Here is a 13,625-nt window from a genome sequence, read left to right on the forward strand (position 1 = left end):
GAGGGACCCCACGCTGGAGCAGGGGAAGAGTGTGAGGAGTCCTCCCCCTGAGGAGGAAGGAGTGGCAGAGACAACATGTGATGAACTGACCACAACCCCCATTCCCCCGTCCCCCTGTGCCGCTGGGGGGGAGAAGGTAGAGAAAATCGTGAGTAAAGTTATGCACAGGAAGAAGTGAGGGGTGGGGGAAGGTGTTTTAAGATTTTAGTTTAATTTCTCATTATCGTACTCTGATTTGATTGGCAATAAATTAAATTAATTTTTCCCCCAAATAGAGTCTGTTTTACCCGTGACAGTAATTGGTGAGTGATCTCTCCCTGTCCTTATCTTGACCTACGAGCCTTTTGTTACATTTTCTCTCCCCTGCCCAGCTGCGGAGGGAGTGATAGAGTGGCTTCGGTGGGCACTTAGCGTCCAGCCAGGGTCAACCCATCACAACTTCTTAGGAAAGCACCCTTCTGGTGTTGGATTATAAAATACTTCATCACTGAATGATTAAAACCATTGAACTAATGCATTGGTGACAAAACACAGTCAAAACTGCCTTGATGCAGTTCTATATCATCATGCTCATTTCTTCTAAAGTCTTTTATGGAAGCCATAACTTCTGCACATGAATATATTTGGTCCCTAAACTCATCCTCCATAAGGAGTGTTGATTTGTTTGGTTTGCATGGAGCAGCCTGCTGTGGCTATCAGTCTGTGAAAGGACAGGGTTTTGGGTCGTGGTACCAAAAAGAAAGCTCACTGCAAAGGGATGCCATTGCACATGCTTCAAATCAAACAGGACCCAGAGAGTTCTCCAGGACTCCCTCCTGCACCTCTCAAGCAGTACAGAAGAGGTTTCTGAGGACAACACTCACCAATGTGGACATTGGCTGAAAACTGGTAGATGCCAGACACAGGTGCTGTGAAACGTCCTGTTGCCAGATTTAATCCTGTCCCCCGGAGAAAAGCTCCTTTGGCCAGAGGCTGTAAGATAAGAAAAGCAGACCCTGAACAAGTCCCTAGCATTCTCAACAATTACCTCTGCCCGTGACAAAGAACAAGCACAAGCTTATGTGCATGAGAACAAAGCTGAAAAAATTTGCAAGGCTACTGCCTTATCTCCCCAGAACACACCTTCCAAATGGGTTCGCTCTCAGCATTTGATGCCCACAAAAGGCGAAATGATCAGTATCAGACATGAAGATGCCCTTTTTGCTCACTGACGAACTCTTCTAACTCATCTTGACTCAGACTGTGCTTACTGCACCCCTATGCTCTGCTGGTCTGAGTGGCCTCTAGCTCCGCTGATGTTCTGATACACAAGATCTCCCATTATTTGAGTCAAGAGGTCTCTCCTACTCCCAAAGACTTCGTAGATGAGGCCAAGCAGTGTCCCCAGGCTTAAAAACCTGGAACCTTATACACTGTTTTTGTGATACAAGGACAGAGGAAACAGTCGTATGGGTCTCCAGAGGTTTTCTACCCACTTTAGGTCTAAGTCAGACAGCTTTGATACTGTTAAAGAACAACTGCTTGGATTCTTACAGGTTCTGTATTTAGTTTCATTTTGTTCTAGTCTTGGATTCTACAGTATAGGCAAAACCCTAGTAAAATAGCATGCAGCTTCTCCTCATGGCAAGGAAGCAGTCTTAAGTCAAACTCTCAGCAGATTATCTGACTCAGACCAAAATAAACTCTGCGAGAAATGTTTATTGTTTGTTTTGGCCTGCCTCATATGAATTTGGCTAGAGCTGGGGAGAAGCAGGAGTGGCTTCAGTGGGCCAAGAAAGCACATTAGTCAGACTCTGCTTCCACCACAAGGGCATTCTGTGCAATGTGAACACATTCCCATGAATGCTGTCCTGACAGATTTGCCCCGCATTGGTCTTACGGGACAGAAGAGCTGTTCAAATCTGACTCTGTAAAGGCACGCACGCTGCTATATCCCTAAAACATGCACAAATGCATAACTGAGTGATCCCAACAACCCAACATTTGCGTATGCTTTCCAATACTAGATGGCGAAAGGGGCCTGAGACATGGTGAACAAATTTGTAGCAGTGTGGCCACAGGTGCTATTACACTAAAAAAAAGTAGTGAAATACCTCTGTTCAAGTACCAGAAGGAAGTTAATTGCCTCCCCATTCTGGTTCATCACAGGCAGAAATTGCCAGCTTTCACAGTGCAGGGTGGGAATAATTTATTTAGCTTTCTCTTTCAAAGGAAGTAAGGCTGCAAATATTTGTGTCCGGTTGTGTTTGTCTAGAGAGTTACTACCCGGTAGAAGGAATGAAATGACTAACCTGCCTTCATTCAGCAAATCCCAGGCAAGGCTCACAAAAGAGTAATTCCCAGTCCTTATTTACCAAGATCTAGCCGTAGTCTTAAATTTCACAGAACTTTACTAGAAATATTTTATGTATGCATATGGTGGTGAAAATATACCCATGTGTAACAGCAGTGGCATTTCTCATAAGATTACATATGTATAATGGGAAAACAGTAATAATGAACTGCAGAACAACTATGTTTCATACAATGATTTTTAAGTCTCTATATATGCACTGATGTGTGCCTATGTGCACATACTTACACACAAAAGGAGCTCTATTTTCTTTATGTACACACACACGGACAATATAACAGCTAACCTAACAACAAAGACTATGGAAGGAGATTGATTCCATTCTTATGCTATCACCACGCCACCATTTTTGATAATGCTATTTTTGATTTACCTCACTTGAAAGAGCAGATCCAAGCCCTGTATGTGCAAAACTATACTGCATAGTTAATTCATTCCTTTCTTGTTACAGCTATTAGCAGAATCAGCAACATAATTCCAAAACCACTGGCATGGAAGGCAATTTTAGGCACCAGTAAATTATCACTGATAAAACATTCCTGTTTCTTCATGCCCTCTGTGGCTTTGTTATTCTTTTGCTCATAGAAATAGACAATGCAGGGAGAGGTTCTCTGGGCAAAATATTCCATTAAATCCCATACCAATTAGAGCTCCCTGCTGCATTTGCTGCCTCACAGCAGCATACTCACCTAGCTGCTTCAAACAGTGCAGCGATTTATATCTGAGAAACTAACTACTTGCACACAGTTATTTCAGTTAGCAGACCAAAAGCAAACAAACAAGTTAGTGTCCAGCCACTCTGTACAAACCAAGGTCAGCTTCTCTTCCTCAGTTCATCTCCTATCCCCACGTCTTCCTCATTCACTCCATAGTTTACTTCTGGGTGGAAAATAGGAACCATGCACAGAGAGGATTGAGATGTGAACTGCCAGTTTAGCTTTTCAGTGATAAACACTGTGGAAAGCAATGCATTGACTTATCTGTTATTGAAGAAAAGGATAACCCAGCCTGCACAGGAACCAAAACACACAGGGGATACACCAATCTCCTGAAGCAGCAATAAAATTCAACTGCGATAGGTAGACGTTTAGCTCAACTTCAAGGCACCAGAGACACCAGTACTCCTTCTGGGATCTTTCACCATGAAAAGCACGTGCGCCACCTTAGCCTTAAGTGATCTGATTCCAGTGATATTCCTGGGCCCCAGATAAATCCCACTTTCATGGCCTGTCAGAGGCTGCAGTTACTTCAAGTCTTGCTGTGTAAACCGCCTTTCCTAAAGCTTTTGCAAGAGGCAATTGTTAGAAGCCTCAAAGTGTGAGATACAGGAGGAAGAGGTGTGGGGAAAGGAGTATCACATGTTTCATTCCAGATACCAAGGAACTTTTGAGACCAAAAGGAAGAGGAGGAGGGAATGTTCTTGGAGGAAATTTAGCATGGAAGGATGAGAAAACCATCATGCTTTCTCAATACTCAAGGTCAGAGTAACTTAGACATCATACTCAAATGGCAGAGCATAGAAGTAATAGGCCGTTTCTCAGCACAGGTTCTTTCCACTATCTCAAAATGCTTTGGGTAAGGTCCAAATCCAGGAATTAGTCAATCCCTATTATCTCACTGAGAAGTATCAAACTGTTGCCTTCTTCACACTATTAAACTGACAGAACAGAGGGAGGGGAATTCTCACTCTCTCCCCCTTGGACTGTTTAAAAACAAAGTTTTCATCTTTGCAAGAGCATCCACTGTCTCCCTCCCTGCTAAATTCCCCTATATCAGAGCACAAGCTGAAACCAGACACTTCTTGTCCCAAAGCTGAAATGAAAGGCTGGCATCCAGAGGCCTGCCAGCCCTCCCACATCAGCTTCAGGGCCAGAAGCAATTAGAAAGAAGCTAGGCATATGATAACAAAGCATGGGAAGCATCAGCCTACACACTGATTGCTGAGATGTCTTTATTCACATTTTCCCTCCTAATTAATGAGGCAGCAGATCTCTCTAGCCCTGCCCACACTTCAAGTACAATCTTGCCTCTGTGCCAGCACCCACAGTGCTGTCAAACCAAGCTTCCACAAGTGTATTTGGGAAAGATCCAGGAAAGCACCCTATTTAGAACGTAACCACTGCCTCTAGTCCTGCAGCTAAAACTACTAGCAGCAAAACTACTCCATAGGAAAGGATCTGCTGGACAGGATTCTTCAGAAATGGGACTCAGTGCAGCTGGGAAGAAAGCTTAGCACCTTACCACATGGACAGTGTTAGCAAACCCTGCTGACGGAAAGCCATATTCCCTGTTCATACTCTTCAAACTCTTCTTGTCACATCACAAAAGCAACCATGTATCTGAAGGCCTTGTGCTATTAGACAGTCTTTGTGACTCCAAAGTCTAAAATAAATCTTCTCAATTACCAATTAACTATTTGTTTTTAGCTATTACTTTGCTTAACATTTATACTTCAAATTCAGATCCTATTTGCAACTGGTTCAGAAATGGTTAGCAGAAGTTTTAATATCAAATTCAACAGCTTGCTTGTAACCATGCTTATAACGACCTACAGCATCCCATGATGGTGTGCTTGTCATTATAACATGACTATAATGAAATTATATAGGTAATTTTTATTAGTCTTCTATAAAACATTATGTAAAGAATTTGAGCATCAGGATGGGCCCATCTAACAAAATGATGGCTCTCATTTGGGCTCACAAACCTATAACCAATGGCTTCTGTCTGCCTCTGACATTTTTCTACATCTGAACGTTACTCTGGAATCAAACAGGGTGTGCGCTGAAAAAAAAGAACAGATCCTTCAGACTAATGCCAAACATGGACAAGTCTTTCTCCATCATTAACTGAAATAAAAAGACTGACTGTTGTTTGGACCTGTGAGACAGCCTTCTCTTGCACAGACCTGTTAGAACTTCAGTAAGACCTATAATGAGATTCAGCAGGGCTGCAAGAGAGGAAGAAAGCTTGCCTCTTGGGCTTGTCAGGAAGGACTCAAAGCTAAGTGTCCATCTTACTGCAGTTCAGCTTCAGTGCTGAAGTCACCATATGAGACCCTACTTCTGTCAATCACAAAAAAGGTAGTGCTATATTCATAGCATCCAAGCCTGAGAGGAGCTTCTGGGATTAGTCTGCCCTTTCAGGAAACACCTTTATCTACAGAGCCACCTACAGCTAGGGGAACTATAGCTGATCTACGCACAATGGCTGTTGTGGAGTTGCACAGGTTCAGTCTGTAATCCCTTCTCACCGACTGGAAGTTCTGAAGTTCTACCAGGGTCTTCTTATCTACAATGACTTGTCCTTTTAGCTTGCAATGGAATGCCTCCTCTACACGTCTGTGGGGTGAAGCTTCCTCCAAGGAGAGCAGGAGTGGAGGCAGCTGGCTAGGATGGGCTGAAATAGCCAGGGATGCTCGACGCTCAATGGCTTCTGAGAAGAAAAAGTATAGGAAAATAAAGGCTTAGTTTAAGAGCCTGGTCTATGAAGCCATTAGTTGTGCAATTAGACTTCTGCACTCAACTCTTCAACTCAAACTAAGCAGCACTGGGGAAACATTTTTTCACATTTTTGATTGCCAGATAGGGGAATGCTTTAAGGTAAACGTTTGCAAAGCCAGTTCTTTATTTGCCATCGTGCTTACCAAAAGAAGCAGATCACAAAAGCACAAAGCTCTTACAGTCTTTACCTTTTAATATCTCCTTAAACTCCTGCAGAAGGACTTCCCGGGTGACTTCAGCACCAGGTGCTCCTGGAGGTCCCTGGGGGCCAGGAGGTCCTGGGGGCCCAACAAGGCCACGCTAAGGAAGTAACAAAAGAAAAACATGAGAATTAGAACCAGGCAATAGCACTGACAGACCAAAAATTCTCTCAGCCATGAGCCAGTTCTACAGGCCTGTCAGCCACGTGAGCAGCCCCCTCCACTATCAGTTCAACTACAGGCCTGATGCAGTAAATCTTAACTGACTCTCCAGCCAGCTGTGAATTCCAGCACTTGGAATTTACTCACGTCTTTATTTGCTCAGGTAAACACTAACTGGTTCTTCAAGTACATATATACAGTGTGAAGCACAACAGGCACAAGACTAAGTTTGCCGCTTCTGTATCTTCTCATCTCACCAAAGTAACAGACTAGTTTTTAAGCTTCTTAGTCTGCCTATTCACTAACTAGAATAGACATCTAGCCACACTTTAGTTTATTAATATATATTGCTCAGACATAATGATCACATACACGAATGTTTGGTGCAACAGTAGAACTCTCAGAAAAAAATGGAACAGTTTATTCAAAACACCTGTAAAAGCTAGCCACACACATTAGAGTTTAAACTAGTAGCACGAACATGCAACAGTTCAATGCTATTTTGATGTATATTGTTCCCAGGGAGCTCCTGTTTCCTCCACTAAACTGCAGTAAACCTGCATGGAAGCACTCCTGCCTATCAGCTCACTGAGAAATAAAAGGAAATCATTAAAAGCATTCAAGATTGTCTAAGCATCAGATTAAAAGTGCACACACGATCGATCAAGCATCACTTAGCAGATGATCAGTAATTCATTAATTTGAAATAAACGACTTGTCCAAATCTTGATTAATATATCCTTTGAGATACCTGGATTTTATCTAGTGGAAGAAAAAGAATGTTAATTTTATTTCTACTGAGCAGAAAAAAAAAACCAAAAAAGGCTCAGTCCAACAAATAGCTGGTTTAAACAAAAACGAATTTTGACAGTGGAATTCACATACCTTATCTTACAAAACATATAGCACTTACTGTCTCAAACTTCTCCAAAATACTTTGAGAAATTAAACACAAACAAATGAAAATGCAGCACTCTCTGGGGTGGGAAGGCAAAAGCCGGAGCATACAAAACACCTTGCATATCAGCAGTAGGAAGGGAAGCCACGGTGCATATTTATTAGCTGATGGCAATCTAGCAATAACCTACTAATTTCTTGTCTTTCCCTTTGCATCTCCTTTTAGAGGTATTGCCATCATCTGGGCGGTGAACAAAGGAGATCCAGGTCCGCCGTGGATCTGTGATTCGAGGATCTGGAGATTCTAGGATCTAAAGAGAAACAAGAACAAAGACTGATATCACTGTATCTCTTTGGCCACTACATGGATTCAGAGAATGCAAAGTTTCCAGACCAGACTGTTGTCTGCTGCCTAAAACACATCCTTGATCCAAACGTACTGCATTTGGGAGGACATTGAAGGTGGGATAAAATGGGATTTCACACTTCCGTAACAAGCAATTCAGTGTGGATTATCCCGTACCATGCCACTTTTTGTCTTCATTTACAGGAGCATTGCAAATGCAGGATAGTATTTCAGTCTGAGTTCTGACACAGTGTATGGAAGACACCAGCCTTCCAAAGAGTCCCATTAGAGTGGGACTTTTTTTCTTCATAAGTTACAGGCTAAGCTTGCTGGCAGAAATGTCCAAAAAGCCAGAAAATGCTGCCTTTAAAACATCAAAATGCCTTCTCATAACTTAATATGCTATCACCTGCAGGGCCTCCCAGCTCCCTTTGCTTAAGAAATCAGTAAGAGCCAAGAGCTGGGAGCCAGTGTACCTCAGACCTTTCTCCAGTTGCTGAGACTCTCAGCCCTCTGACAGTCCTAATATGTGCCCACAAAGAAAACCTGCCCAGATGCCAGAGATTGTTCACCACTGGCATCTGACATTTATCAGTGGGATCTATCAAGCAATACAGGGAGATTAAAATGTACAGAAAACCTTGAAATGCTCCATAACTTTCAAATCACAGGCTGTAGAGTGACAAATGTGCACACAGAAAAAAACAATTCACAATGAAAAACAAAGTCCATGTCTGATCGCAGAAAAGATGTCCGTTGGCAAATTTAACTACCTTGCCCATTCCTATGTTCTGCAACTATATCATAGCCATAGAGAAATTATCTAGAGAAGCTTTGACATTACAGTGCCTAGTTCTGGATCCCTTCTAAACAAAGTCTGGACAGAAGAGAGGATCTGTCTTTACGAATTTGGGTCCACTTCCTATTGGACTCCCGGGTTCCCATAACTCACCTCCCAGAGACAACCAGAAGTAAGTGATCAAATAGCCATACCTGTTGTTTTTATCCGAGGCCGGGAATGAACTTCTAATTTTAAATTTAAAAAAGGCACCACAAATCATTGGTTACCAATACCCTGCCAAGCTCTTGCAAAGAGCAATTAACGGTTGACTACGGAGGTTCCAATCTGTTGACACATCAGGCTCCCAAATGTCCATCACAGTGATGATAAAAGCACCAGCCCTCCCAAAGTTTCATGAACCATGCTTAAGTACTGAGAGCCATTAATGAAAAAGCCAGAATGCAATGAACACTTAAAATATTTAAAACAAACAAACAACAATCCCACCCTATGCCTATTGTAAACTTTTGGAATTAATTTAAGAAACTTGGTGGTTCTTCACCTGGTGACACAGAACAGGTACAGATCAGAATTCCAGCAGGAAAGCAACACAAGGCAGTAGTGGGTTCAGTGACATTTGAAATGATTCCTAGACCATTACAAGTTTAGGTAAATCAATATTTATCTATCACCAATCAGGAGGAAGAAAAAAAGATGCGTGTGGAAAAAGCATAGAAGCAAAGTCAGTCAACAGTGCATTTTTCAGATCTAAAAGGGTGTGCCCCTGGGTGTTAAGCTCCTATTAGTCTGACAGCACTAGACAGTTCTGCCACAGCTCAGACACTGTAGCTCTACCCTCAGTGGCCTTACAGTAACAGTGACCTTGTAAGGTGTTTCCATGCAGCCAAGTCAGCAAACATATTTACGTTTGCTCATTACCTGTCTCACTTGGCTCCCTAAAGCACTTGCCACTTCTCAGAGAACCATATTGAGTTTAACAACGTTTCTAGTACCACTTATAAGCATATATTCCCTTTAACCAAATAGTCTGCAGAAGCATGTAGAAAACAATTAACCTTTAGAACGCAGGTAGAGCCGAGGTCCCAATAACTGCAATATATGTCACCGTCTAAGAGCAATAGGAATTGGACAGAAGATTGCAAATTTTAGCTAGAAATATCAGGGCAAGCCCATTTTGAGGAGAAAAGACCATAGTTTGTGTAATCTGCTATGAAAAATCCATGTAGCATAAATTGTTTCAAAATTAAATCTTAGAAGTCTGCTGGAGTTCCAGCTTGAGGTTATAAGGAATGTCAGTGCTTCTAAGCTGATGCAGAGCCTGGAAAGCTCTCTCTCCGGCATGCATCCAGGCACATGGGTGTAGTACAAGGCACTTGTCCATAGATTTCTAAGCTGATGCGATCACAACTATTTATTTCAAACAGCTTGGGTCAACAAATGATTTACAAACCAGCAGAATATGAGCAGCTCCCCAGAAATAAGATGTGTTGAGAGCTGAGCAAGGATATTTGTTAAACATACATCTCAAACTCTGTGAAGCCAACTCTATCTTCTCAATTCAGCAAATAATCTTAGGTGATTTACTGCTCAGACACAACCCGCAGAAAGATCTACTCCTATTGAATTGCTCTGTTCAGGCAGTCCACTTATCCTCCCCTCCAGATACATGGCTGCAGAGTAGCTGGCATCTGTGCTCTAAGCCAAAGCAAGGATATCGCGAGACATTTCACCATATCGTTCATGCATTCTACTGTAATTAATCAGAGCCAGAGTTATGGTTATGCACACTCCCCCGATGCTCAAATTTAGCATGTATTGCAAACAAGAGCAAGACAAACTATTCATAACAATCTAGTTCATTAGTTCTGTACCCAAATCAGTCTTGAACGGACTTTTTATGTTTATAACCACATTTAAATTGCGTGTTTAGTCAAGGGGTTATAGTAGGTTGTTTTAGCTAAATTATTATTTGCCTTTTTTACTTACCACACCCAGGACTTTCCGAAATTCCATTGGAAATTAATGTAAATGGAGCAGCATAGGAAATCCCGGGTATTGTGAGATTAGTCACCTCACTAAAACATTATCACCTTCCAACAGATTGCTTGACTGCAGATTTTTGCGAAGCATAAGAAAGAAGTCAAAGACAGGCCAAGAAGGTCCTTTGGTGCAAACCTCTCCATCTATCATAACGTGTAAACATCAAGTCCAGAGGCAAACGTTCATAAAGTTTGCAAAAGTCCTTAGAACAGCACACGAGGTGCAGCTTATTTCTACAACAAACATGAAATATATTTATCAGAGTTTCATGGAGATTTAATGATTTCTGATGGGAGAAGCTAGTTCTTTCCTACCCCACTTCATCTGAAAACGGATGGGTGCAGCATCACCACACACGAGGTCGTACCTGCAGCGGACTGTGTTTATGAGCATTTAAGTTTACAAAGCTCATAAATGTAAAGCAGGTAAAAGCCTACCCGTGCTTTGCCCAAAGAAAGCAGATGTCTTTTTGTCCCAGTGACTGGGATTGACAGGTCTGTGGTAGAAACTGCAGTGCAGTTCATAAAACAGAAGGAAGCAACTTATTAATAGAAGCACCCAACTCAGGCAGGATGGAGTATTCCCTCAGTGCTGTAACAGAAGCCAGCAAAAGACCAGTTGGGTTGCAGAGAGAAGGAAAATAGAATCAGTTCATCCTTCAAAAAGGGCTGGCTTATGTGGCAGGAACTCAGAAGTGCAGTCTCCGGAACATAGCAAACAAGACCAGAGTCTTCGGAACTGGGATGCAGCATTTGCTGCAGATGTGGAAGAGACTATTCAAATATTCCTGGTTTCCACCAGGCTGCAAGAGAGGCATAAACTCCCCTCCACTGCAAAAATGAGGAAACAGGCCAGCTACAAGCAGAAGCCAGCAATCATGGGCAGACTCTGACCATCAACTGTGAAGACAAACAGATGTCCTCAGCCCTTCTGGAGCTCCAGCTGTGAAGAAACAGGCCAGAGCAGACATCTTGTCAGGGAGAAAAAAGAAATCCAGATGGCACATCCCAGAAAAGTAAATGAAAAACTCCTGAAGTTTAAAAAAAAAAAAAAAAAAAAAAAAATCCCGTACCTCTCCAGTGGTTTGCTTAAATTACAAATCCCTCTACAAGACAGTCATGGCACTCCCCAGTTTCTCCAGCACAAGGATGATTGACAGTTAAAATGAATGTTCCATCCTTGTGGTATTATTATTTAATTACTATGGCATGCATGAGCAATCCCAGCAATAAGCATGCAAACCTCTATTTTTCTTGGCAGCAGCAGCCTCCAGCAGCCAGAGAGACCTTGCAGCCAACTCAGGTATCAGTCAGGCCTGAGAACAGCCTTGGAATCCCAGCAAAGGGGACTTGTCCCTCCTGGGGTGCTGTTTACAGAGCAAAGCTAACCTACAGGAGTCGGGAGAAATCCTCATGTTAACTACAGTGAAATCAGGTTTACTCCTTAACGCTTGAAACAGTACCTCCAAAATCAACAGAAGCCTTGCCAGCAATTTTTAATAAACTTTCAATCGGGTCTTTTAACATTAATTTGGAATCCGAATACAATGGCACCTACCACTTCAGAACCAGTTCATGACACTGATGAGAAATTAGTCCACTCTCTCCCTAACTTCCCTCACAATAAAAGACAAGTTGAGCTGTAATTCAGACTGCTGCACACAAGCAGAACCTGCGGTTCTTTCTGGCTCTAACTCCCAGAACAGCACGCACTGCCCACAGACACACACAGTCTCTGGCCAAGATTCAGCCAGCATGGAAGAAACTACTAGCAGAAATCTACAGTCAAGTAGCAGAGTTTGGATCCTGAGAAATTTCTGAACTGTATCTGAACTTTCCTGAAATTCAAGGATTCTGGGATCCAGTCTGCATCTATGCTAAAAACCAAAGTGACATGGACAAAAGTAGTTTCAGAGTCTGGATGAATAAAAGAAAAAAGGCAACACTACCTGTGAGCAAGTCTGTACACCTAAAAGCATCTCAGAGTGATCTCAGGCACACCTAAGCATTTCTCAGGGTGGGACAGGATGGAAAGAAAGCATGAGAAGGTTACAATTTTGTGAGAGAACAGCATCCTTTCCACCTGCAGTTCATCAGAGATGCGTGTCCAAGAACATAGACCTAGCCATTCCAGTCCACAGTCTTTATGCCTGAAGTTACTGCCCTGCAAATTTTGCTCAGTTATCTACATATTTGTCCATCTGTGATGGATGGAATTATATTTAAGAATTCTTTGCTTAATAGTTAAGCAGTTGCCAGACACAAAATGGACCTGACTAAGCATTTCAATTATCTTAATCCACAAATTTCTATGTTGTTACACCTGATTTACACCAGCAAGAGTATTGTCAGTTTCATTATGAAATTAGGAGCAAATTCTTTATTTCAGTAGTGTATTTTACTTGGAACAGGTTAAAAAGTGACAGACCACTTTTTTTTTTTTTAAAGCATGAAAAATCCTATGTCAGCTGCTAATAACTTATGGTTATACACGCTCTTGGTTATTAATGAGATGTAAAACCAAGGTCCTGACCACTTGTGGTTTTTACAGATCTCTCAAGAGTTTCCCCTAGAGCAGAAGTGTTAGGTTTGGTATCTTAGCCAAATCCGAAATGGAATTCCTACCTAAATTGCCACTACTTTTGTGATTGAAAAATTATTCTTCACTCCTCTGAATGGCTATCTCAAAAAGCTTCTCCCTTCCACTTAAACACAAACTGCCTTCAGTGGTCACACCCATAATGAATTTAACGAATCTAATGGAACAGTTCATGGGAACAAGAGCTACTCTGGATGAGAAAACGACGTGTTTGTTGCTGTGTTAGCTGCACTGCAATGTTAACCAGTGCCATCCCTGGATGTACCAGTAGAGTTTTGCCTTTAGGGATGCCACAAAAAGGCAAGGAACCGAACAGCACCAACAGAACAGGTGTGGCGCAATGCACCGAGCACACAAAACCACATCTGGTGTAGGACTACATACTTTAATAATGAGCTTTAAAAATCTTACATACAGCTCTGAGAAATGAGACCAAGCACTGAATTACTTGATATGCTGAGACAGATGTATGAATCCACCATTATTTTACATGGGCCACAAAGAATTGCTAGGAAGCGTTTTATTTGTTATACCCTTCTTATTCATAATATGCCAGAGCAAGACTGACAATGATGACAGATACAAAACACGAGAGGTAACACCTTCTACTACAGGTAGGTCACAGTCCAGTTTCTCCCATGGCTTTAACACTTGTCAGGCCCAAAAATGCTTTTCTCAATTACACATGCAATGGCACACTTCAGGCCAAGCCTGAAATCCCTTT

The 13,625-nt window shown here is 42.1% G+C and overlaps 1 protein-coding gene across 1 annotated transcript in view; it reads right to left on the bottom strand.

Moving 5' to 3' along the window:
• FAM132A (family with sequence similarity 132, member A) overlaps positions 1 to 13,625 on the bottom strand; it is a 24,033-nt gene that overhangs the window by 6,672 nt on the left and 3,736 nt on the right. Inside the window, exons 2-5 of the mRNA XM_009575095.1 lie at positions 7,307 to 7,426; positions 6,045 to 6,156; positions 5,607 to 5,788; positions 864 to 972 (exon numbers count right to left, since the gene is read on the bottom strand). Coding sequence (XP_009573390.1) covers positions 864 to 972; positions 5,607 to 5,788; positions 6,045 to 6,156; positions 7,307 to 7,426 — 523 coding nt within the window. The remainder of the gene's footprint in view (positions 1 to 863; positions 973 to 5,606; positions 5,789 to 6,044; positions 6,157 to 7,306; positions 7,427 to 13,625) is intronic.

The sequence above is a fragment of the Fulmarus glacialis genome, unplaced genomic scaffold, assembly GCF_000690835.1.
Source record: "Fulmarus glacialis isolate BGI_N327 unplaced genomic scaffold, ASM69083v1 scaffold5513, whole genome shotgun sequence".
Lineage (NCBI taxonomy): Eukaryota > Metazoa > Chordata > Aves > Procellariiformes > Procellariidae > Fulmarus > Fulmarus glacialis.